At 42.9% G+C, this 26,325-nt stretch overlaps 1 protein-coding gene across 3 annotated transcripts in view; it reads left to right on the forward strand.

Annotated features, from left to right (window-relative positions):
• The window catches only part of pcmt (protein-L-isoaspartate (D-aspartate) O-methyltransferase), a 60,526-nt gene that overhangs the window by 6,551 nt on the left and 27,650 nt on the right, over positions 1 to 26,325 (forward strand). For 2 of the 3 annotated variants that reach the window (XM_068044517.1, XM_068044516.1), the window contains exon 2: positions 26,220 to 26,324. The exons of the other annotated variant lie outside the window; for it this stretch is intronic. In XM_068044517.1, coding sequence (XP_067900618.1) covers positions 26,220 to 26,324 — 105 coding nt within the window. The remainder of the gene's footprint in view (positions 1 to 26,219; position 26,325) is intronic. 3 annotated transcript variants of the gene reach the window in all.

Below are 26,325 nucleotides of genomic sequence, written 5' to 3' on the forward strand. Positions count from 1 at the left end.
GGTTCACTAGATTGGTCCCTGGGGTGAGAGGGTTGTCCTTTGATAGGCTGAGTAAATTGGGTCTATACTCTCTGGAGTTCATAACATTGAGAGGTGAACTCACTGAAACATAAGAGATTCTGAAGGGGCTTGACAGGATAGACGCCGCTTGTTTCTCCTGGCTGGGGAATCTAGAACATGGCACAATCTCAAGATAAGGAGTCAATCATTTAGGACTGAGATGAGGAGAAATTTCTTCATTCAGCAGATTGTGAATCTTTGGAATTATCTACCCAGAGAGTTGTGGATGCTCCATCGTTGAATATATTTAAGGCTAAGATAGACAGATTTTTGGTATCTCGGGAAATCAAGGAATATGGACAGCGGGCAGGAAAGGAGTTGCGGCTGGAGATCAGACATCAATGTATTGAAAGGTGGAGCAGACTTGATGGGCAATATGGTCTACTTCTGTTCCTATTTCTTCTGTTCTGATGTTAACAAACTCTCTACTTTCGGATGATATTGCTGAGGGGCAGCACGAAGATGAATATGAGCGGGCCAAGGATAGATCCTTGGGGGCACCAGAGGTAATGGTGCAGGAACAGGAAGAGAAGCCGTTACAAGTGATTCTCTGGCTGCGATTAGATAGATAAGAATGGAGCCAGGTGAGAGCACTCCTATCCAGTTGGATGACAGTGGAGAGGCATTGGAGAAGGATAGTGTGGTCAACTGTGTTAGGCTGCAGACAGGTAGAGAAGGATGAAGAGGGAAGGTTTAAGTTTGTCATAGTCAATCATTTGTGACAATGATAGCTGTTTGGTACTGTGGCAGGGGGTGGAAACCTGATTGGAGGGATTCATACATGGAGCTCTGGGAAAGATGCAATGGAATTGGGAGGTGACAACACGTTCAAGGACTTTGGAGATGGGATGGTAGTTCGTATGGGAGATGGGGTCATGGGTTTTTTTAAGGAGAGGGTTGATGATGGCAGACATAAGGGAGACTGGGACAACACCTGAAGAGAGAACTTTTAACAATATCAGCTAACATGGGGACCAGGAACGGGAATTGGGTGTTCGGTTTAGTGGGAATAGAGTCAAGGGAGCAGGAGGTGGGTCTCATGGACAAGATGAGCTCAGCGAGGGCATGAGAGAGATGGGAGAGAAACTGGAGAAGGATGCGAGTTCAGGGCTAGGACGGGAGGAGCATTAGAAGAAGTTTGGCTTAGTGGAAGGGAGGGATGTGGCACAGGCAGCTGATTGGATAATCTTGATCTTGGGGACCAAGAAGTCCATGCAGTTGTTGGAGGTGAGGATGGAGGGGACAGGGAAAGGGGTTTAAGAAGACTGCTTGCATTTGTCAAAAGATGCCAGAGCTTATCTTTGCACTCCAGAATGATCCTAGATTAGTGAGCAGTTTTAGCAGATGGGAGCAGGACCCGATTGTGTTTTATGTGGTGCAGCCAGATCTGGTGGTAGATGACTAACTAGTTGTTTGCCATATCCCTTCAGGGAGCAGAGCTAAAGGCTGTACCAGGGGGAACGGCCAGGGTAAGAGAGAGTAAGGTTTTATTGCGGACCAGTGCATCAAAGGTGGAGATGAGGGTGTGGTAGAACAAATCAGTAGTTGCAGAAATGTTGTGAATGGAGGGCTAAAGGCTAGACAGTTGGGATTTTGCAAGTTCAGTAGTAAATGAATTGGGGATAGTTTTTTCTGCGGAAGGCTGCAGACGGATGTAGGGTTGGGGGAGTAGAAGGAGGATGTGGGTGGGTGTGATCCAAGGAAGTAATCAGAGATGGCCTTGTCTGTAATTGATAACGGTAGTACTAACAAGACCATAGATGCTAACATCAATGGGGTGGCTGTAAATATGGATTGGGGAGTTCACATGGAGGGAGAGATTTAGGGAGGATAAGAGGGCAGTGAGCTTCGAGGAGAGAGAACATGATGAGTTTAGATGCAGGTTGAAATTAGAGGATGTGAAGTCATTCGGTGCACAGACTGAGGGAGGAACGCAGTGAAGATATGTTGGTGAGAAAAAGTTGGATTTCTATAGCCAATATATGATGCTGGCTTTTCTGGAAGCTGAATGTTTTGAGAAATGCACATGCCAATTAGTGTCTTAGGCCATTCAGCCTATTTCTCCACGCCTACTCTCTGAAGAGTAATCCAGTCAGTCCCATTCCCCTGATCCATCGCTGTAGCCCTGCAAGTTTATTTCCATCAAGTGCCCATCTGATTTCCTTTTGAAATCATTGATCGTCTCCACTTTCACTGCATTTGTAGGCAGCAAATTCCGGGACATTACCACTCGCTGCTTAAAAAAATTCTTCCTCACATGCCTCCCGCATCACTTGCCCAAAACCTTGAATCTCTGGCCTCTAGTCCTTGTACGATCAGCTAATTGGAACAGTTTTTCTTTGTCTACATTATCTAAACCTGTCATAATCTTGTACACTTCCATCCAATCTCCCCATAATCTCCTTCTCTCTAAAGGAGAACAACCCCATCTTCTCCAGCCTGACCTTGGAGCTAGAATCCCTCATCCCCGGAACTATTCTGGTAAATCTCCTCTGCACTCAAGGGCGCTTGATTCCTTCCTAAAGTGTGGTGATCCTGCCAGCTTCAAAGATCTATGCATATGCACCCCCCAGGTCTCTCTGACCCTGCACGCTCTTTGGAACTTTGCCATTGAGTCTGTATTGCCTATCCCTTCTGCCAAAGTGCATCACTTCACACTTTTCTATTAAATTTCATCTGCCACTTGTCTGCCCATTCTGCTATCCTATCTGTACCTTGTTGCAGTGGATTGGTATCATCCTCTCTGTCTCCCACACCTCCAAGTTTGGTATCATTGACCAAGTCATTTATTTATATTTTATATTTTTGTATATATTATGAACAGATGGTAAGGGGTGTGGGTGGTTCCTACTGTTCACCTCCCAACTGACTGCAATCATGTTTTGCTTAAAATAATGAGTTAGTCCCTCGGAGTCTTTTTTTTAGGGTCAAATAAGCAGACAAATGACAGGTTTTTTTGTCGGTTAAGCAAGAAGTAACTTTATGTAATTCCTGAAATGTTTGCAACCTCACTCACCCACGCATACGAATAGATAGAGAAAAAAGGGCAGGCTGTAGTTCAAAGTGAGGTAGGTGTTCGTAATTTATGATAAACCTGTTGAATCGTGGAAGGACAGTCTCTTTTAAAGGTGCAGGCCTGGGTGTTTGTCATCTTGCACTTGTTGAGGTGTTTTAGACTTCTGATGGTTAATACTTCAGACTGGAGGTGCTGGTCACTTTCAGTTCTCTGTTGCAGCAAGTTGAAGTGTAGAATTAGCAGCAGGGCTTCTCCCTTGTTTAGATTGGATCTTTCCAGAGGCTTTCGCTGGACTTCTTCCAATGATGTTGTGATCTTGCGCTCGGGTTCTAGTTTCTGTTAGTTGACACATGGTGCGTGTGTTACAATATATAAAGGGACAGAGTGAATTGTAGCCAAATTTGCTGATAATACAAAGATAGGTGGGAAAGCAGATTATGAAGAGTCTTCAAAGGGATATAGATGGGTGAAGTGAGTGCGCAAAAGTTTGGTGCATAGATTATAATGTGGGAAAATGTGAGGTTATTCACTTTGGTAGGAAGAATAGAAAAGTGAAATATTATTTAAATGGAGAGAGACTACAGAATGCTGCGGTGCAGAGGGATCTGGGTGTCTTCGTACATGAATCAGAAAATATTAGCTTGCCGGTCTAGCAAGTAATTAAGAAGGCAAATGGAATGTTGGCCTTTTTATTGCAGGGGGGATAGAATATAAAAGTAGAGATGTCTTGCTACAGCTGTATAGGACACTAGTGAGAACACACCTATGTTCTTAAGTCTCCAGAGTGGAGCAAATACCCAAAACTTTGAATCACAGGTGAGAGCACTACCACTGAAGCACAGCTGACAATTCCTTCCAATGATCATCCTTCCTCAGCTTCTTTATATCAAGTTGTATACAACCACTGCCAAAGCACAGTGCTGTAAAGAATGAGTCTTTGCTCATTGTGGCAAGATGGCTCTGGCACCAAGCAATAGAGAGCAGTGAGTTCCAACCACACCAGAGATATTTCGGTGGAGCGATTGTGGAAGAAAAGGACAACCATTTACATCATCGCACAAACAATCAGATTAGCAATAAATGATGGGAGTTAGTTGAAGACCTTGCACCAAGTCTCCAATATACCAATGGAACTCAAGTCTGAGAGGCCAAGTCCTTTCTTGATTCAAAAAAGCTCTGCTCATAAGGTATAATGCATAAAACTCAGCAAAACCAAAGATTCCCACTGATGCAGATTCACGTCACCAAAAACATACCACTTCATAATGGGTTGTCTTGCTGATTTTTTTTTTTTTTGCATGCCTCTCCGTACATCCACGTCCACAGGAAATACTGCTAACTTGGCCTGCCTATTTACTTGAGCATCTGCAATTCCAGTCACACAGGATTACATTTTGCACCCAGCTGAATTTAGATTTACCATCAAATCTTCTCTCCTGGTTTGCAGTACATTAATCCTAGGTTTCTACATCAAGAATGCATAGGATAAGGAAGTTAGAAGAACTAAGCCTTCACTCATTGAAAGATTAATATCAACTGTAACATTTTGGGACTTTATCCTATATTTCCTTTAAGGGATTTTGTTTTAATTCATGTTATTTTACAAGTTGAATTTTTCCTGTTTAGCAAAGTCTTAACAGCTAGAGGTGCGTATGATTTAACAATTTAAAGCCATTTAGAATACTTAAAGATTCTTAGGGGAGACATAATACATGTCAGCCAGCCAAGCTACTTTGACTTTGAAACAATGAGGTTCTAGATATTTCCTACCATTATGCTAAAATGGTTTTTATTCAATACACCTGACGGGGCTGGCTAAATATAACAGGGGAGATGGTGGTGTAGTGGTAATGTCACTAGATTATTTTAAGTTCCTATTTTAAGTGAAAGGGCTGAAGTGCATTATTCAACTTGTCAGTAATTAATAATGCGAAGTGTTCCTAATAAATACTGAGGAGCTCCCTACTGTACCTTTGCACGTCCTAACTGAACAGAGTTGGGTACTCTCAACTCGATTCGCAGTGCATGCTGGCCCAAATTTGCCCATAAATTGTCAATTTCACAAGTCATTTGCACAATTAATGTCCATTTATGGGCAAATTTCTACTTTGTGCCAGCGTTCATTGGGAACTGGATTTAGATCACAAGACTCCATTCACCCAACAGTCTTTGAGCTGAGAGAGGAGTCTTTCACACCATTACTCTGTCAAGTCCCAAAGGTACAAGCATAACCCAAAAACCCATGTTTTTTGTTCTGTTTACCTAAATGGACTTCATCTTGCCTTGTTGCACATCCAACATACTGATTAATACTGGATGCATGCCCTTCTATGTATTAACCACAAACTTTTGTATTATCCCAGTCTACCTTGGGATAACCAAACTCCCCCATATTACAGCTTCATTACTACTGGAAAACATTCCAAATTTCCTACAAATGACTGTCTTCCCATTAAGCAAGCATACAGGTTACTTCCTCTATTTGCTAAGTCATAAAATGTGAGAGGGGTTATGTTGGAACTGTATAAAACACTAGTTAGGGTTCGATTCTGGGTACTGCCTGTGCGGAGTTTGCAAGTTCTCCCAGTGACCACGTGGGTTTTTGCTGGGTGCTCCGGAATCCTCTCTCAGCCAAAGACTTGCAGGTGGAAAGGTAAATTGGCCATTATAAATTTCCCCTAGTATAGGTAGGTGGTAGGGGAATTGAGGGAAGGTGGGGATGTGAGAGGGTAATGGGATTAATGTAGGATTAGTATAAATGGGTGGTTGATGGTCGGTACAGACTGTTGTAGGTTCAAATCCCACTCCAGGGACTTGAGCACAAAATCAAAGCGGACAATCCACTGTAGTACTGAGGGGGTACTGCACTGTCGGCGATGCCGTCTGTTGGATGAGAGTTTAAACACAGGTCCTGTCTGCCCTTGGGTGGGCTCAAAAGATGTAACTGCACTATTTTATTAAGAGCATGGGCATTCTCCCTCATGTCCTCGATAACATCAACGAATACCACTAAAACAGATTATCTGGTCATTATAACGTAGCTGTTTGTAAGAGATTGCTGTACATAAAATTGGCTGTCACGATTCCTACATTACAGCATTACTTCATTGGCTGTCGAGCACTTTGGAACTTCCTGAGGGTGAGAATGGAGCTACATAAATGGCTTTCATTCTGTTAAGGCATGTTTGAGCATACTACTTCAGGCTGCATTTCCTCCCCTCCTCACCCCTAAACCCAACTATTGGTCGTCTTGCCCTTCCTTTGGCTCCTGGGATGTACAAGCGGTTAAGCATTCACATTTACAGTTACAGAAAAGGCTACATATCCCTCTAATGGTGGCATTGCAAAAAAGGCAAGTGGTACTTATGGGGATTTTATCACTTCTTCACTGCTGGCATTGTGGATCTGTGTTTATAGGTATTCACAAACCGCAAACATATACCAGAGCTAAATACCCAGAAATTCCCTCCACTGCCTTTACCCAATCCCTCCATCCTGAGCCTCCCCCCCCCCCCCCCCCCAAACACTAGTCACCCACTTTCCTTCCTATGCCTCGCTACTCCTCTCTCTGGACTGACCACTTAAGCAACATGCATTCCAGAAAGCCACCTTCTTCCCTTCGTGTTGATTGTCTGCAGATGTTTCTTGGGTAAGTCCATGTACAAGACATTCCTAGTAACTACAGGCCGGTCTGTTTAACATTTGTGGGTAAGGTTTTAGAAACCATATTGGGGGGGATAAAAATCAACAGGCACTCTGAGAGGCTTAAGTTAATTAAAGAGAACAGCATGGATTTGTAAAAGGCAGATTATGCTTGACTAATCTAATTGAATTTTTTGATGAATTAAGAGAAGGTCGATGAAGGGAATGCAATAGATGTTTAAGAAAGTGTTTGATAAAGTACCAGATAAAAGGCTTGTTAACAAAATTGAGGGTCAGTGTCAGCTTGGATTTAAAAAAAAAAAAATTGGCTTAAGGACAGAAACATAAGAAATAGGACCCTTGAGCCTGTTTCGCCATTCAATAAAATCATGGATGATCTATCTGATCATGGCCTCACTCCACTTTCCTGCCTGCCCCCATAACCCTTGATTCCCTTGTAGATCAAAAATCTGCCTATCTCCGCCTTGAATATGTTCAATGCCGCAGCCTCCACTGCTCTCTAGGGTAGAGAATTCCAAATATTAATGACCCTCTGAGGGAAGAAATTCCTCCTCATTTCCATCTTAAATGGGAGACCCCTAATTCTGAAATTGTGCCCCCTAGTTCTAGACTCTCCCCTTGAGGGGAAACGTCCTCTCAGCATCTACCCTGTTGAGCCGCCTCAGAATCTTGTGTTTCAATAAGGTCACCCCTCATTTTTATAAACTCCAATGAGTATAAGCCCAACTTGGGCATGAAGTCTGGGCAGTGCAGTACTGAGGAAGTGTTGAATGAAAAGATGGCACCTCCCAACCAATGAGGCATCAAACTGAGGCCTTACCTGCCCCCTCGGGTGGATGTAAAAGTTCCTTATTGAGGTGCAGGGGAATTATCCCTGGTGTCCTGGCCAGTGTTTATCTCTCAATCAACATCTAAAACAGTTTATTTGGTCATTTTCTCTGTTGCTTTTGGGACCTTGCAGTGAGCAAATTGGCTGCCACTTTTCACATGTTGCAACTCTGACTGCACTTCAATAGTACATCATTGGCTGTAAATGCCTTGTGGTGTCCTGAAGTCTTAAAGGATGCTGTATTAATGTACATTTTTGTTTTACATCTGGATAAATGTGAAAATCAGGGTATATGATTTCTCTCCCTCTCCCCACACCCCCCCCCCCCCCCGGATTGTTTTCCAGAATACTTCAATGCTGACTGTCATGGATGGGTAGCATATGCAAGGAAATCAATAAGCCAGTGCAAGGGACAGCACCTGCTAATCCCAAGGATCTTTCATTGCCTGTATGTTGATGTCTGAAGGTTATTTTGCTATGACAGATATTAATACTGGGCAGTCTTCATGTTCCCTTTTTAAAGGATGGTGGGGTAGACACATTCTTTCAATTGTAACTTGTTCTTGCTATTCTTTTGTGGGCTCTCTATAAATACATGAATAATCTTCTGAAGGCGGGATGCCCAAACTAAAGGCCTGCTACCCGACCCGGACCCGATGAGATGCGTCTGGGTCGGTTCGACCTTCCAGGTCTGGCATTTGGGCTCTAGTTGGGTTTCCTTTGTAGACCTTTAGTGATTCAACATTACTTAAGACTATATCAACCATTTTCCTTTTACACCTTTTGTCAATGGGCTAAGTCTAGCACTCCAGCACCAATATACATTACTTCTGTCACAAAGAATGAGATTAGATTTGCGAGGCACAACCTTCCTGAAAGTATCAACGTCATGATTCTGCTCCCCAGTTCAACACTGATGGTTCTGTTTTCCCCATTGCTAAGGCACCAAGTTGTGTATAATTCCCTGATTTGGATCTTAACATTTGAGTATCATATGCTGGAAGTTCTCAGTTACAACTTCTATTTTTGTAGCTCCTAAAAATATTAACCACGACATCACTTGTTGCTTTGAAGATTCAAGAGTATCCATTCTGGTTCAAAAATCACTGCAGCTCTCGGTGTTCTGTTTTTTGCAATATCTTACCTGACTTTCTCTCACTGTGCAAGCTTAATGTTAATGTGAAGCTGAAAGAGCTTTGTGCTGGAGTAAGTATTGGGGGCAAATCCTGAGCTGAGTCCCAATGGAAACTGAGTGACGCTGATTCTTCCAAGTCTCTGCATTTTGTTTCAGTGTCATGTTTAGCCCTGATTCTAAATTTCAGGCTCCATTTGCACTGTGAATGCATTTTTGGTGTAAAGTGCAACTAGTTTGCATTTGTGCTATAGTTGTAGTGTGAATTCATCCTGAATTTTATCATTCCAAAACCATCCTGTTACAATTCGCGCCACAGTTTGGCCATTCTACCTCTGCCTCCTTGTGTCCCCTCCCATATCCTTCAGTCCTTTTGACTCCAGCATCCTGTGCATCCTCCCCCTTTTTCACCTTACCTTTGGCAGCTTTGGAGCTCCCTCCCAGCACTTCCATCTCTTTGCAACTGTCCCCACTTTTAAAAGTTTGCCTCAAAATGTCATACGTTGACTAAGCTTTGTTCTCCTAACCATCCAGCAAAGACCCACTCCTTTTCTCTTGAGACTTTTTTCTAGGGTCAAGGTGTAACATAAGTGCATGTTCTGCTTAAGGCTAGAAAGTCTCCTTGATGTTGTGGAAACGGTGAGTGAGTTCATTGTTTCATTGCCACTCGGGATACAGGAAGAACCCTGGCTTTGTTTCTCATTTAAAATATGATGAGTAAGGTAGGTTAAAATCAGAGGCTGTTGATATTATAGCTATATTCCTTTTTTTTAAAAAAAATTCCTGTCTACATTCCAATTCTATGTTCTATTTTAGATAGGTATATGGATAAAGGAGAATGATGGGGTATAGATTAAATTGTCCTTGACAGAGGACAAAGGATCGGCACAACATCGTGGGCCGAAGGGCCTGTTCTGTGCTGTATTTTTCTATGTTCTATGTTCTAAACAACCACTGTTTATACTTATATTTTGGGACTGCCATTTAAAAAAAAAGGTAATCACTAATAAATCCAATAATGAGTTCAGGAGAAACTTCTTTCCCCAGAGAATGGTGAGAATGTAGAACTCGCTACCATGTGGAGTGGCTGTGGTGAATTGAATATATGCATTTAAGGAGAAGTTATATAAGCATGAGGGGAAAAAGGAATAGAATGAAGCGCAGATGGGGTTAGATGATGTGTGGTTGGGAGGAGGCTCACATGGAGCAAAAACATGGAATATTCTTGTTGGGCCGATGACCTGTTCTCATTGGGAAGCTTGCTTAAATTTGTTAGCATACCTCGCCTTGCCTGGTGAGCATATCACGTGATGGCCTCATTTTTTATACCCAATACCCACAATCAATTTTATTCATGTAGCTAAGAATGGAGAGCATGATGGGATGTATTTACAAGCCCGCAGCATTGCTTAGCCGTGCCGTAGAGATGCTGATTTGGACTATGAATTCTAGTTTGGAAGAGTTAAAGAGTTTATGGGAGAAGTGGTGAAAATAACTTGCACATCTATTAGAAATCTTGCATCAGTGTGATTCCTGCAAACTTTTTCCATTATGTAAATTCCTAGATTTACATTCATAATGGAAACTGCCCGTACAAAAGTTGACACGTAGAAATTACACCCCATCGCCTCCTTACCCACTCTAGCAGCACCACCAGTGGTTGAAGATGTAATTGCAGCATGACAAGTTTACATAACTGACTTTCATTATGAAAGTGAACATGTGAGTTTAGAATGAAAATATTAAAATAAGGGTAAAACCTTTTGACTTGAAGATGGGACTGAATTAAATCTGGGCACCCGGGCTGGAATGCCTTCTCCTGTGCTTGTAAACTTATTTATTGTATGGCAAAGCACGAACTCCGATTATTCCCCTGACAAAAATACTGTATTCAAGCATTTTTTTAGAACCTGTTTTGAACTTGAATGTTTATATAGTCATGTATTCCAGCCGCTGTCTTTTTGTTTATGCGCAATCTTTGAATTCTTGATATATAGAAATGGCCCAGTTTATATTATCACTGATGTATCTAGAATAGGTAAGGGAAACATTTACTTTCCAGGAAACAGGAGATGAAAGTGCACCCACTAAGCCAAGGCTGATGCCTAACTTGAAGCTGGTTCTCATATCATGCCCTTTCTGGTGACGTGATCATATGATAGAATTTGAGTTAGAGTGTGCTGGCCATAAATCCAAAACTAGAGTATTAAACTTAAATAAAGCCAATTGCAGAGTTATGAGGGATGAGTTAGCTAAAGTAGATTGGGAATGGTTTTAGAACCCAAGGATATAGGCCATCGGGTCCAGGCTGCTTGTTGGCTTTCTGTCCCGTTAATTTCTCCAGCACCTTTTCCCTTACTAATAATTTTAAGTTCCTCATTTTCATTAGACCCTTTGTTAATATGATGTAGTGGGAATAATGGAAATGTGGATTAAAAATGTTGAGTACTGGGCACTTAATATTCATGAATGCAAAGTGTTCAGAAAAGATAGGGAAAGATAAAAGGGAGGTGGGATGGCTGTACTGATCAGGGAAGAGATTGTGGTGTTGGAAAAAGAGAATGTCCTTGAGGGGGTCAAGACAGAATCCATTTGGTTAGATTCGAGAAGCAAAAAGTGAGCTGCTAAATTGGAAGAGGGCTAATTTCAATGGGATGAGAGGGAATCTAGCTATGGTGAAATTGAACCAAAGACTGACCATGTTAAATTAGAATGGCAGTTAACAGAAAATAACACAAAAAACTTCTACTGGCATGTAAATACTAAGCAGATTGCAAGAAGTGGGGTGGGGCCTATTGGTGACAAAGAAGTTGATAAATGCTTAGAGGCACAGGGCAAGGCTAGGATACTTAATGAGTACTTTGTTTCGATTAGCCTTTACTAAGAAGGAGGATGCTGTCAAAGTATCAGTAGAGTAGGTATGATAGAGGTAATGGATGGGATGAAAATTGATAGGCAGGATGTACTGGAAAAGCTGGCTGTGCTTGGAGTGGATAAGTTGCCTAGTCTGGATGACTTGCATCCCAGCTTGCCAAAGGAAGTGGTGTTGTAGCTTGTGGAAGAGCTTACTTTAATCTTCCAAACTTCTCTAGATATGGAATGCTGCCAGAGGATTGGAAAGTGGCAAATATGACACCCTTGTTCAAGAAAGGATGTATGGGCAGTCATAGTAACCGCAGGCTGGTCAGTTTAACATCTCTGGTGGGTAAGGTTTTGGTAGCAATCGGGGGGTGGGGTGCGGGGTGTTGAAATTAGCAGGCACTTGGAGAGGTTCAAGTAAATTGAGAGCCAGCGCAGATTTGTAAAAGGCAGATCATGTTTGACTAAACTAATTGAACTTTTTCTGAAGTAACGGAGAAGGTTGATGAAGGGAATGCAGTGGATGTTGTCTGAATTTTAAGAAAGCCTTTGTCGAAGTACCACATAAAAGGCTGGTTAACAAAATTGAGACTTGTGGAATAGGAGGGTCAGTGTCAGCTTGGATAAAAATTGGCTTGGGGACAAAAAACGGTGAGTCGTGGTAAATGGCTGTTTTTCAGACTGGACGATGGTAGACAATGGTGTTGCTCAGACCACTGCTTATTTTGATGTATACAAATGACTTGGATATTGGAATACAGGGTAAAATGTCAAAATTTGCTGATGGTACCAAACTTGGAGGTGTGGCAAACTGAAGATACCCATCGACTGCAGCACAACGTAGGCTAGCAGAATGGCAGATGGAATTTAATGCAGAGAAGTGTAAGGTGATGCATTTTGACAGGAGGGATAGAGAGAGGCAATATATACTTAATGGCACAGTTCTAAAGAGTGTGCAGGGACCGGGACCTAGGGGTTCATGTGCTTAGATCTTTGAAGGTGCACGTATTGAGAGAGTCGTTGGCAAAGTACTTAGGATCTTGGGCTTCATAAATAGGTATTGAGTACAAAAGCAAGGAAGTTATGCTTATGTTAAGCTCTGGTTAGGCCACAACTACAGAATTGCATCTGGTCACCAGACTTGAGGAAGGATGTGAGGGTCCTTGGGAGGGTGTAGAGAAGATTTACCAGAATGGTTCCAGGGGTGAGGGACTTTAGTTACAAGGTCAGGTTGGAAAAGCTGGGGTTGTTCTTCTTAGAGCAAAGGAGATTGTTGGGAGATTTGATAGCGGTGTACAAGATTATGACCGGTTTAGAAAGGTAGATAAAGAAAAGCTGTTCCCATTAGCTGATGGTACAAGGGCTAGGGAACACAGATTTAAGGCTTTGTCCAAGTGATACAGGGGATGTGAGGAGAACTTTTTTTACCCAGCGAGTAGCAATGACCTGGAACACTCTGCTTATGAGGGTGGTGAAAGTAGAGGCGATCAATGATTTCAAAAGGAAATTGGATGGGCACTTGAGGGAAATGAACTTGGAGGGCTATGGGGATGGAGTAGGGAGATGGGACTGATTGGATTGCTCTACTGAGAGCCAGCCAAGATTCAATGGGCTGAATGGCTGCCTTCTGTGCCCTAATGACTCTTATGATCCAAAATTCTCTAGATTCTGAAATGGTACCAGTGGATTGGAAGGTTGTAAATGTAACATGGCTGTTCAAGAGATGAAGGAGAGAGAAAACTGAACTACAAGCCTGTCAGCTTAACATCAATCATTGGACAAATGCTGGAATCCATTATTAAGGAAGTGGTAACAGAGCACTTGAAAAAAAAAATCAAATCATGATTAGGCAGAGTCAGCATAGTTTAAAAGGAAAATTATGTTTGACAAATCTTAGATTTTTTTGAGAATTTAACTAACAGACTAGATAAAGGGGAACTAGTGCATGTATATTTCAGTTTTCAAAAGGCATTCAGTAAGGTTTCACAAGATAAGAGCTCAAGGGGTTGAGGGTGTTATTAGCATGGAAAGACGAATGGTTGAAGTGTAGAAAGCAGTGGGAACAAATGGGTCACTTTCAGGTTGGCAGGCTGTTCATAGTGGGGTGCTGCAAGGATCAGTCCTGGGGCCTCAGTTATTTACAATCCATGTTTGTGGCTTAGATGAAGGGACCCAGTGCAATGTATCCAAGTTTGCTGCTGATACAAAGGTAGATGGGAATGTAAGCTGTGAGGAGGATACAGAAGTGGCCAATAAGGTGGCAGATGGAGTATAATGTGTGGAAATGTGATATTCACTTTGATGGGAAGAATAGAAAAACAGTTTCTCTCCATCTAAAAAGGTAGTCAATTAAATGTTGGTGTTCAGAGGGATTTGTTTGTCCTTGTACATGAAACACAAAGTTACCATTCAGGCACAGCAAGAAATTAGGAAGGCAAATGGTACGTAAGCCATCATTACAAGAAGGTTGGAGTACAGGAGTGGGGAAGTCTTGCCACAATTGTCCAGGGCTTTGAGACCATGCTTGGTGTATTGTCTCTGTGCCTAAGGAAGGATGACAATGATGGGATCAAGCTAGTGCACCTGTGATGAGAGAGAAGAATGTCTCTGTATTCACTGGAGTTTGAGGAATGAGAGGTGAATTCTTTTGAAACAAAAGATTGAGAGGACTTGATAGGGTAGCTGCTGAAAGGTTATTTCCCCTGGCTGGAGAGTCTAGAACTAAGGGTTATAATTTCAGAAAAGGGAGCAGCCATTTAGGACTGAAAAAATTTCTTCACTTGGAGGGTTGTGAATAGTTGGAATTCTCTGCCACAGAAGGCTGTGGATGCTCAGTTGTTGGGTCAAGGCTGAGATAGATTTTTGGATTTTAAGAAAATCAAAGGATAAGGGAATTCGGCAGCAAAATGGAGTAGACGTTGAAGATCAGCTGTGATCTCATTGAATGGTGGAGCAAGCTCGAGGGACCATATGGCCTACATTATGCTATTTCCTATGTTCTTATGCAGGTAGCCCAGTAATGGCTTTCCTGGAACTGAGCCAGGAGTTGCTTAAAATGCAGTGTGTCTCTTTACTATGTTCTCCCATGACCCCTCTGCTTGCTGACTTTCATTGACTCCCAGTCTAGCAATGCCTCGCTTTTTTTAAAAATTCTCATCTTTGTGTTCAGATTCTAACATCACCTTGTCCCTCTTCTTTCTAGCCTCCTTCAGTCCTACAACCCTCGATTCTGCCAATTCTGGCCTCTTGTCCATCCCTGATTTCCTTTGCTGCGCCTTTGGCAGCCGTACCTTCAGCTATCTTGGCCACAAGCTCTGGTATTCCCTCCCTAAACCTCTCTGGCTCTCTAACTCTCCATTAAGACACTCCTTAAAAACCTACTTCAATCAAACTTTTAGTCACTTGTTCTAATATCTCCTTATTTGTCAGTGTCAAATTTTGACTGATTATGCTCCTGTGAACTGCTTTGGGACATTTTACTATGTTAAAGATGGTATAGGAATGTAAATTGTTTGACATACAGGCAAATACAGCACAAATGTATTCACTTTTTGAGGAGCTAAGAGCAGGTTTCCAGCTCAGTTATACAAAAACAGCTTTTAAAACCCCTTAAGCCACAGTGTGAAGAAGGTTCACTAAATTGATTCCTGGAGTGGGAGGGTTGTCCTATGAGGAGAGATTGAGTAGAATGAGCCCAGACTCGAGTTAAGAATGAGGTGGTCTCATAAAAAATGATTGATCTTGGGTTCCTTGAATCCTTCCACATTCATGCTGTCAGAACTGAGCTCTCTTTGTGCCCCTTCACTGGAAAAAGTCCCAAACTCTAACTCCCTGCCTTTCTGTTGTGCACAGACTCCGACCACGCTATCCATTCCTCCTAGATTCATCAGCACCCCTCTCCAGTACTTTCCTTTTGCTCTTGGATCCCATAATCTGCTAGTGATCTTAGGCCCCAGCACAGTCCAAATCATCTGATTGCCACCTTCAGTGATCTCAAAGCCCAGCTGTTCTCAAAATCCTATTTCATTCTAAACCCCCTATTTATCACATTTGGTACTCTGACCCAACACCCTTTTCTCAATATTCTCAAACTGAGATATCAGACCTAGTACTCTTGCATGTCAGTGCCTCCTTACCAGTACTCTGCCCCTAGAGATTGCCGCCTTTTCAGTGTTCCCATACTCAAACACCCCCGTCGCAATGTTTCCACACGCCGAAGATTTATTCCACTGCTGCTAATCTCCAGCGTGTCATCCAAGACCCTAACACCTCTCTGCAGCTCCCCTCTGTGATCTCACACCCTGGAAACACTTTCCATGCTCTCTCACCACCCCTTCCACTCCCCCAGTGTTGCTATGCAGTTTAGATGAGAGATCTTGCTGTGTATCGTGTGCTAGTTTGGATAAGTTGGGTATGTAGCTAAACAAGCATATAATAGTGAGTTAAAGTACCTTGAACATGTCAAACCCAAAAATGCTAACATTCCTAAATGTCCTCTGAAAGATGCAATTAACCGCTGCAACTGAGTGTCCTGCTACTTGTACTCGATGGTGCATGGGCACAAAATAACAAATATTCTCTGACATAATGTGAGCAATCCCACGGGAGAGCCCTTAAAATAGATGTGCATGTTTTAACTCATATTTCAGGGCCTGATTGGTGTGTGTTTTTATATTGCAGGGAAGAGGATAATAGGACCAGTTAGTGCAGACATTCAGCTCCTATTTTGAAGTTGCACATCTGTCTTTATTTTTATCGTACCATCATAAATTCCTATGTCCACATTTATAATGGGAACTGCCCAAGTAAATTTGTCATGCTTTAATTGCACCCTCTAGCTAGTAGAGGTACTACTGCCACCCCAGCACTGGATGGAGTGGATGCAGTGTTTAATTACAGCAAGACAAATTAATATTGGTAATTTCCATTATAAATGTGTAACCAAGAATTTGTAATGGTAAGAGCCATGCAAATCACATGTAAGGGACACTGCTGGAAAAGCCAACAGCGAGGCACTTCTAGGGATATATGAAAACCACTTCACGTCAGCATGGTGAGTTGGCAATATGTATCAATTGAAGACCGAGTAGCCAATTAAACTGCTCCTGTCAAAAAATGACTTTTTTCCTTCTGGCATGTGTCTACTAAGAAGATGGAGTCTAAAATTTATGGGAAATAATGCAGCCATCACTTTCAGCTGAGGAGGTAGACACAGTACCAAGCTACAGCTCTCAATGCACACGTCCGTCTACAGCCCACAGAAATGTATTTCCTTTTTTTCACTTGCCCTCCTCGTCGTCCTTGACCTGTCTGCAGCCTTTGACATGGTTGACCCCTCCAACGCCTCTCCACTGTTGTTCAACTGGGTGGGACTGCTCTCCCCGGTTCAATTCTTATCTTTTTAATCGTAGCCAGAGAATCATGTGCAATGACTTCTCCCCCTGCTCCGTTACCATTATCTCTGACGTCCTCCAAGGATCTATCCTTGCCCCCTCCTATTTCTTGTCTACATCCCACCCTCGGTGACATCATCTGAAAGTGCAGTTAGTTTTCACTTCTCTGCTGACGGTACTCAGCTCTACCTCACCACCACTCTCTCGACTCCTCCACTGTTGCTAAATTATCAGACTGTTTATGCAACATCCAATATTGGATGAGCGGAAATTTCCTCCAATTAAATATTGTGAAGACTGAAGCCATTGTTTTTGGTCCCTGCTCCAAACTTAGTTCTCTAGTTACCAACTCCATTTCTCTCCCTGGCAACAGTCTGAAATTAAGCCAGTCTGTTCAAAACCTTGGTATCACATTTGACCCCTCCAATGAGCTTCGAGCTTCCGACCTCATTCATGCCATCACTAAGACCACTTTTTTCTAACTCCGTAATATCGCTGTCTCGGCTCATTTGCTGCTGAAATCCTCATTCATGCCTTCATTACTTCTGGACTTGACTATTCCACAGCACTCCTGGCTGGTCTCCCACATTCTACTCCTGTTAACTTGGTTATCCAAAACTTTGCTGCCTGTGTCTTAACTCTCACTAAGTCCTGCTACCTACCACCTCTGTGCTCAATTCCCTACATTGGCTCTCGGTCAAGTAATGTCTTGATTTTAAAATTCATATCCTTGTTTTAAAATCCCTCCATGGCTTCGCCCCTCCCTATCACTGTAATTTCCTCCAGCCCCACAACACTCTCTAAGATATCTGCACCTTTCTAATTCTGACCTCTTGTGCATCCCTGATTCTAATGAGGTTGTGCCTTCAGTTGCCTAGGAAGGTCTGGAATACACTCCTTACACCTCTCCATCTTGCTTTCCTCCTTTTAAAACACTCATTAAAACCTACCTCCTTTGACCAAGCTTTTGGTCATCTGACCTAATATCTCCTTTTGTGGCTGTGTTTCTTTTTTGTTTTATAATGTTCCTTTAAAGTGCCTTGGGACGTTTTATGTTAAAGGCTGTATAATTTTGTTGTAAGTTGATTTGTTATTGAGCAGATGCTGCCTAACCTGCTGAATATTTCCAGCATTTTCTGTTTTTGTCAGATAATGTTTACCTACTGTAACCTAGTTCTTTTACTCTGTTAAATCGTATCTTTGGCCTCCTTATCTCGAGAGACAACGGATACGCGCCTGGAGGTGGTCAGTGATTTGTGAAGCAGCGCCTGGAGTGGCTATAAAGGCCAATTCTAGAGTGACAGGCTCTTCCGCAGGTGATGCAGAGAAATTTGTTTGTCGGGGCTGTTGCACAGTTGGCTCTCCCCTTGCGCCTCTGTCTTTTTTCCTGCCAACTACTAAGTCTCTTCGACTCGCCACATTTTAGCCCCGTCTTTATGGCTGCCCGCCAGCTCTGGCGAACGCTGGCAACTGACTCCCACAACTTGTGATCAATGTCACAGGATTTCATGTCACGTTTGCAGACGTCTTTAAAGCGGAGACATGGACGGCCGGTGGGTCTGATACCAGTGGCGAGCTCGTTGTACAATGTGTCTTTGGGGATCCTGCCATCTTCCATGCGGCTCACATGGCCAAGCCATCTCAAGCGCCGTTGACTCAGTTGTGTGTACAAGCTGGGGATGTTGGCCACCTCGAGGACTTCTGTGTTGGAGATACGGTCCTGCCACCTGATGCCAAGTATTCTCCGGAGGCAGCGAAGATGGAATGAATTGAGTCGTCGCTCTTGGGTGACATACGTTGTCCAGGCCTCGCTGCCATAGAGCAAGGTACTGAGGACACAGGCCTGATACACTCGGACTTTTGTGTTCCGTTTCAGTGCGCCATTTTCCCACACGCTCTTGGCCAAAGCTACTAAGTATCATCACCTCATTCCATGACAATATGAAAGGCACAATTCAACATGGTGGCTCCTCATCAGAGCCCTTTCCTATCCTGAGTGGCGTGAAACAGGGCTGTGTTCACGCACCCACACTTTTTGGGATTTTCTTCTCCTTGCTGCTTTCACATGCGTTCAAGTCCTCTGAAGAAGGAATTTTCCTCCACACAAGGTCAGGGGGCAGGTTGTTCAACCTTGCCCGTCTAAGAGCGAAGTCCAAAGTACGGAAAGTCCTCATCAGGGAACTCCTCTTTGCTGACGATGCTGCTTTAACATCTCACACTGAAGAGTGCCTGCAGAGTCTCATCGACAGGTTTGCGGTTGCCTGTAATGAATTTGGCCTAACCGTCAGCCTCAAGAAAACGAACATCATGGGGCAGGACGTCAGAAATGCTCAATCCATCAATATTGGCGACCACGCTCTGGAAGTGGTTCAAGAGTTCACCTATCTAGGCTCAACTATCACCAGTAACCTGTCTCTAGATGCAGAAATCAACAAGCGTGTGGGAAAGGCTTCCACTGCTATGTCCAGACTGGCCAAGAGAGTGTGGGAAAATGGTGCACTGACACGGAACACAAAAGTCCGAGTGTATCAGGCCTGTCTGTTAAATGAAATCTACATTAGTCATGTGTATTAATTGATATTGTAACTGGAAGTGATGGACTGCCCTCAAGAAAACAACTCTGGCTGAATAAAAGTACTTGTTTTAATCACAGCAGCATGACTCCTAAACATGAACGATAAAAGATGGCCTTGCAGTAAAGTAATATCTGACTTACCGTGTGAAATATTGTAGGCATGGTTAGTATGGAGAAGAAATGAGTGGACTGAGGCTGCGTTGAGTTTCTCATGAACTGACTGCAGACTGCTATTTATAGTTTGAAACTTTTAACTTGGGAGTGGCTGGGAGAGCTGATACTAGATTTTTAAAGTTTTTAAATCAAAATTCTAAATTATGGAATTTAGAGCCAACAGAATTCCATGATGTGTCTAAAAAGAAAAATGCCTCAACACTTTGACCTGCTGTCGCTATAGTTACAGGACAGACTCCAGAGTGGGCAGAATTGAATTTGTAATGTGAAGAGCATTGGATCAACAATGTTTAAATCTGAAGGATCTGACTGCAGAAGGTGGATTGATGAGCTGAGTTGTTGTGGCTCCTGTGGGTGCTGATATAGGTGGACTGATGAGCGAGGATTGAGCTGGATTGCAACTTGCCGGTTCAAGATGATGATGACAATCGAGTTGGGGAAACCTTGTCTACTGGAGCTTGAGGACTTACTGTACTCTGGAAACCAATCTAAAATCCTTACCTTGCAAAAGTGACTGCACTTTGAGAATGCTTCATTAGCTGTGAGACACTTTGAAACACCCTGTGGTCGTGGAAAGGTGCTATATAAATGCAAGTTCCTTCCTTCTTTACAAACTGTCATTGTAAGTTCTAGAAATGACTCCTGCTGCCAGTTGGTTGAGGTCAATTAATTTAAAATCCTTTTTAGTTCAAAAGATGTTTGCCACTAATGAAAAATGGAAAGATAGTAATTTGAACAGTAATTAACCAAGGTGTCATGCACATTGGAAGTGCGATCCAACATTTACGTGCTAACTCTGAAGAGTTATGAAAAAACAAATTTTGTCTTTAAAAAATGAACCTTTAATTTATAAAGTGAACAATGGTCCAAAATGGCAAAGAAAGAAAAAGGGGGTTGGCCTTTTCTGTATTCAAACAGTCTGACAAAGACAAGGGACAAATCTTCAAAGCCAAAAGGTGTTAATGAAGCCCATCTCACACCTATCCCAAAAAATTCCAGAATTGAAATGTCATCTTAAACAAAGGAGGTGTGAAGCAGCCACGTCCTGGGCCACTCTGCAATCACAATGGGCAAGAAACTAGAGCATCTCCTAACAGGTGAAGTGACAGTTTTACCTTAAAACAAATACAGCCAGAGAGAGAGAAACTAACCCAGAAGGTGAAGCTACTTGTAACAGCTGGCATTCCTGCAAGCCAGAAAGGACCTGACCTACTGCAAAATCTAACATTTACATAATACAGAGAGAGCTAGAAGTGACCCACCATCTTCAATCAGGAGAGAAATCTACAATCATCTCAGGCCTGTTACTATCTGGAACTTGCTTCTCAAGAGAATTCAACAGGTTAACCCTGCTCCCCCACAAAAACCCACCTACCTCTTGCCTGTGTGTGCCCGCGGTGGGAGCAACGCACTGTTAATTCAGTCCCATCACTCCACAGGTTGGAGCATATTTATTTTTACCAAGATCAGAAAAAACTGCCAAATTAAGCACTCTGGTATCCCTGGAATGAACGAGACTGAACCAGGTATCTTTAGACAACAATAGAGTAACTATTTTTTAAAAACTAAATCTTAAAACACTATTAAACCAATGCTTAAATATCTTACAACTGCTTAAGTTAATCTAACTCCCACATTCACACGCACACATTCAAAAAGAACAGTGGTCCGGTTTTAAAGGTAGAGTTTCTAAAAATTAGCTGTCCCTTGAGAATAAAATACATTTTTGTGTTTTAAGTTCCTGGCGACTGAGGTCTTCTGATGTGAAGTAAAGCCCGTCTACCTGACCAAACCCGACTACGTGTGTCGGGTACGGGTTGAGTCTGTAGTCGGTGTCCAGCATTTGGGGTCGGACTAGGCTGTATTTTGTTTCGTATTTTTGTTTTAGTCTATGATTTTTCTCTGTTTCAAAAATGTTTGTTATTGTCGGGTTGGGCATTTAAAAAATTAAAGGACTCTGGCCCGGGTCGGGTTTTAATTTTATACCCGAGCCAGGCTTTAATGTGACGATAATCAAAGTTCACTTGAAATCTTCACTTAGATTTGATGAAAAATACTCGGTTCTTGATAGGCAGACACTTTGGTTGCAGTAGCATTAACAGTTCCTTCCACGACAAGCACAGCAATACAAATAATTTTTTTAAGAAAGTAAAGCTATTAAGCAATTAATTTGGTTTGTAGCCTTGTAGAATTTTCTTGAGCGAGAGAACAGAACAACTCCTTTCTCTAGATTGCCTCGCTGGAAAAGCTCACAACCAACCGCTTCAAACTGGTTTCTGCTAGCTCCAAACACCGTCAAAATGGACACACCATACCATATGACACCTCTCTCTGCTGCTGTTGCGCAGTAACCAAAATGCAGCTGTAGTACACTGTCTCTCCAGAATGTTCTCCCTTAAACTGCTTTTTTTTAACAGTCTTAAAGGCGCACACTTTAAAAAAAAAAATTAATTCAGTAGAAAAAAAAAACTTTGTGTGCGCGTTGATCAATAAACAATTGACTTTGTTTTTTAAAAGCTACAAGAAAGCTTCTGTTGCTGGCTGCGTTTGCTGACCATGTAACTGCTAGGTGGCGCAGTACTTGCATGTGCCAATGAAGCCTCTTCCACTGAAATATCTCTGCGATGTCTTGGGCAGCTGCCAGGATTAAAGATGGCGCTGCTCAATGTATCACAAATTCAACCCAAAAATCCCCTCAATGGCTGCCATTGCCACCTCTATCCCACCCCCAACAGTCCCCTTCTCCCTCCTGTCTTCTCGCCACTGGCTCCCCACTGCCTTCCCATAGCTATTCGCTTTGGCCTTGCAGCTCCTTCCTCGCCCCCCTGTCTCCGGCTGTTTGCTTTCCCCACATTCCCCAGCCGCTAGCTCCAGGCTGCTTCCCTCCTCTTGGCCACTCACTCCCACGTTCAGTTGTTCTCCGGTGCGCCGCCTGCAGAAGAAAGGTGGTCTGTAAGGGGTGACTGGGCGACGTAGGAGCGAGTGGCGGAGAGGAGGAAAGTGGCACATGCTCTGCGTTGTCAGAGTCTCTTAGTTTGAAAATTGAACGCCTAGGGGTTAAACTCTTAATAATACAAATACATTTTCTGTGATCAAGTGGGGAGTTGAACAGTAGGGAACCACCCACATCACACCACGTGACCATAACAAAGGCCTGACAGACTTTGCTGAATTATTAATTTGTTTGGTACTGGGAAAGAATAGCTTTTCGAACTGCATTAGCAATTGTGCACCAGTGACTTTGTTTGTTTTAGTTTATTCTTGTCTATGTAAGCTTGGAACATTATGCATTTCTCTAGTTCCACTAAACTTGATGCCTCTTTTGCTTGTAGATACTGAAAATATATTTTGAAAGCTGAGAAGTTATAAGTGGTCAAAAGAGTAATATGGCCCAATGCAAATATTGGAGTCAAATTTGCTTTGGTGACATATTTCTATCTTTTAAGTTTGTGACTGCATGCTGGTCTAAGTTTATGTACGCATTTATTCTTGGTATCGACAATAGTTGATTATATTAGCTGTGTGACAGGCTCAGTCAAAATTGTGTTATAACTGTCAAATTTGTGAGGAATTTTTTTCTTGGACTGAACTGTCATTGTCGTTGAGTGGGACTGTTTGGGGGCACGGGTAGCTTTGATCATGGAAATGAAGTATAGCAATATGTGGAACAATCAAGTGATTTCAGGAAGGTTAAACAGAAGCAGGTGGGGGGCAGTGATCAGTTTGTGTTAACTGTCTAACTGTATAGTGGGGCTACTGTACTTAAGAGGAAGTTTGTGGATTTTATCCTCGTTTGCAAAGTGACCGATTTTTCAAAGCCAATGATTTCGCTACCAAATGAGCTACCGTACTTGCAATTCTATGTGATTGTTTGAGTGTGAGTGCATTTTGCAAGCTTTTAACATGGTAAAATCTCCCTTGCCGCTTCACGTGGGAGGTGAGGCTAACGGACACTGGTCTGGAGTACTGTGGTACAGTGGTTATAGATGGAATGTACTGAATGAATTTGGCAACCAGCACTCTGCTTTAAACTAAGCAATGGTGGGACAGTCAGTTGCACGTGTATGATTCAGAACCTTACTTATAATTTTTCTTGGACCAGACGATAAGAATTGGGGCAAGGAGACACCTAATGATTTATTACGGCTAAAAGCAATACTTAATGAATTCAAGACAGTTAATATCCTAGTCCAGGTGGCCTTTACTCTCCTGGCTGTAGTGGCACAGACTGCTGTTGATTCCTCTTCTCCTTGTCTCTCCATTTGTCGTCATGACATCTGTGCACCAAACCTTTCCGGGTCTGTTCCTTTTTCTTTGTAGTCAGTGGCTCCTCCTGTGCATTGAATGGTTCATACATATCACTGTTTCGATTTGGTTCTGCTGTTTTGTTTGTCAGTGCTTCCGTTTGTACATTAATCATGATCATATGCACAAACAAACAGTCCATTATAGCCTTGAGGTCCATTCGATCATTTCTGTCGGGACTCATCCTGCTTTTCTGTTACATTTTGATCACCGCTTGTTACAGTTTTCGATATATTTTTTTCCCTTTTTATCTTTTCATGTTCCGTGTCACAATGTAATTTTGGTTGATTCAAACTGTACAGGCAGTATTTTTTTTCTGGTAAGGCACACATCTAAAATGAAGTCCATTGACCAAAAGCTTATGCAAAACATAAAAATCATCATGCATAAAGATATTAAAAGTCTGCATTTGCTACACGTTATATATTACATAGTCTGCAGCACAGAAACAGGCATTTGACTCAACTAATCAGTGCTGCTGGTTATGCTCCATGTCTCCTCCATCCCTCTTTATCTAATCCTATCAACATATCCTTCTGTTCCTTCCTCTGCCATGTGCTTAGTTACATTCGTGCCACACAAGTGCCAGGTATTTACAATCTCCAACAAGAGATTTTAAGCACCTCCCCATGACATACAAAGAGGTTACCATCACTGAATCCTGGGTCTCCATTGACCAGAAACCTAACTGGATGAGCCACATAAATACTGTGGCTACGACAGCAGGCGAGAGACTGAGTATTCTGTGACCAGCAACTTGCCTGCTAACTCCCCAAAGCCTTTTGACCATCTACATGGCACAAGTCAGGAGCGTGATGGAATACTCTCCACTTGCCTACATTACTCCTCCAACAGCACTCAAGAAGCTCTTCATTATCCAGGGCAAGGCAGTCTGCTTGATTGGCATTCTGTCCACCCCACCTTTAAATACTCACACTCTCCTCCACCAGCATGCCGTGGTCAGTGTATACCATGCGTACAATATGCTCTGCAACAACTTGCCAAGGCTTCGTTGATGATGCCTTCCAAGCCTGCAATTTCAACTGCCTTGGACGAGGACAGCTGGTGCGTGGGAACACCATCCCCTGCAAGTTTCCCCCCCCCCCAAAGTGCGCACTGTTCTGTCTTGGAACTTCTTCACTGTTGCTGGGTCAAAATCTTGGACTTTCCTACCTAACCACATTGTGGGTGTACCTGCACCACACGGACTGCAGCACTGCAGGAAGGCGACTCACCACCACCTTCTTGAGGGAACTTGGGGGTGGGCAGTAGATGTGGGCATTGTTAGCACCCATAATCGTATAAACAAAGAACAAAAGAGGTGGCCACTGCGGGGGCTGTAAAGAGAGACCACTTCCATTTTGAGGTGCCCTGAAGGGCTGGTAGGAACATTTTTTTTTGACTTCCTTGGGTCAGACAGGCAGGCCCAGACAATTAGAGGGTAAGCCTCCCTGGCGGCTGGGTCGGGGCTGTGAGAACACCGGGGGGTGCTGGTGAGGAAACCTCCTTGGGCCCTCGAGCCTCTGGAAAGGAAGGCCCTGCTGGGAGACCACCTTGGTGCTGACTCCAAGTGGTGGTGGGGGGGCGGGGGGGGGAGCTGTTCTGATGTTGGCAAAATGGCTAATGAATTGGCTTAATTGGCTGCCCGCCTCCAGTTGGCGGGGGTACTGAGCTACTTTCCTGCCACTGAGAATACCCCTGGTGATGTCAGCACCTCCTGATGCCTCTTGCTGCCATTTTCCTACAGCTCCCGCCATTTAGCCAGTCTCCAGTGGGCTGTTAAAATCCTGGTCCATGATTCTCCTGAATTCCTGATTTGGATTTATCTTGTATTTATGGCACCGAGTTTTGGACTCTCCCACAAGTGGAAACGCCATCTATCAAAACCTCACATAATCATGTGGCAATGTAATACTGTTCGTTTTATATAAAAATGAATGAACTTTTTAAGCTGTAGATAATCGACAGCATGTGATTAATGTCTTTAGATCATACAGATGCCTAGTTTATTTAAAAAATGCAATTTTGCAGGAGATGGCTTACATTCTTAATGTAGTTAGCCTGTTCCTGCTTTCAACAGTACCTGGATTGCTGAACATCTTGATAGAAATAGCTCCTACAGGAGTTTAAAATATATCCTGATGGCAGTTAAATGTGTTCCTTCAGATGGGGAAAATCCATGAAAATACTAACTTTTTTTTCATGTTTTGCAGAAAATGGGATAGTCAAGACAGAGAAGGTTTATCAAGTAATGTTGGCCACAGACCGTTGCCATTATGTAAAGAGTAATCCCTACACAGATTCCCCCCAGTCTATAGG

Source organism: Heterodontus francisci, chromosome 13, assembly GCF_036365525.1.
Source record: "Heterodontus francisci isolate sHetFra1 chromosome 13, sHetFra1.hap1, whole genome shotgun sequence".
In the NCBI taxonomy this organism is placed as follows: Eukaryota; Metazoa; Chordata; class Chondrichthyes; order Heterodontiformes; family Heterodontidae; genus Heterodontus; species Heterodontus francisci.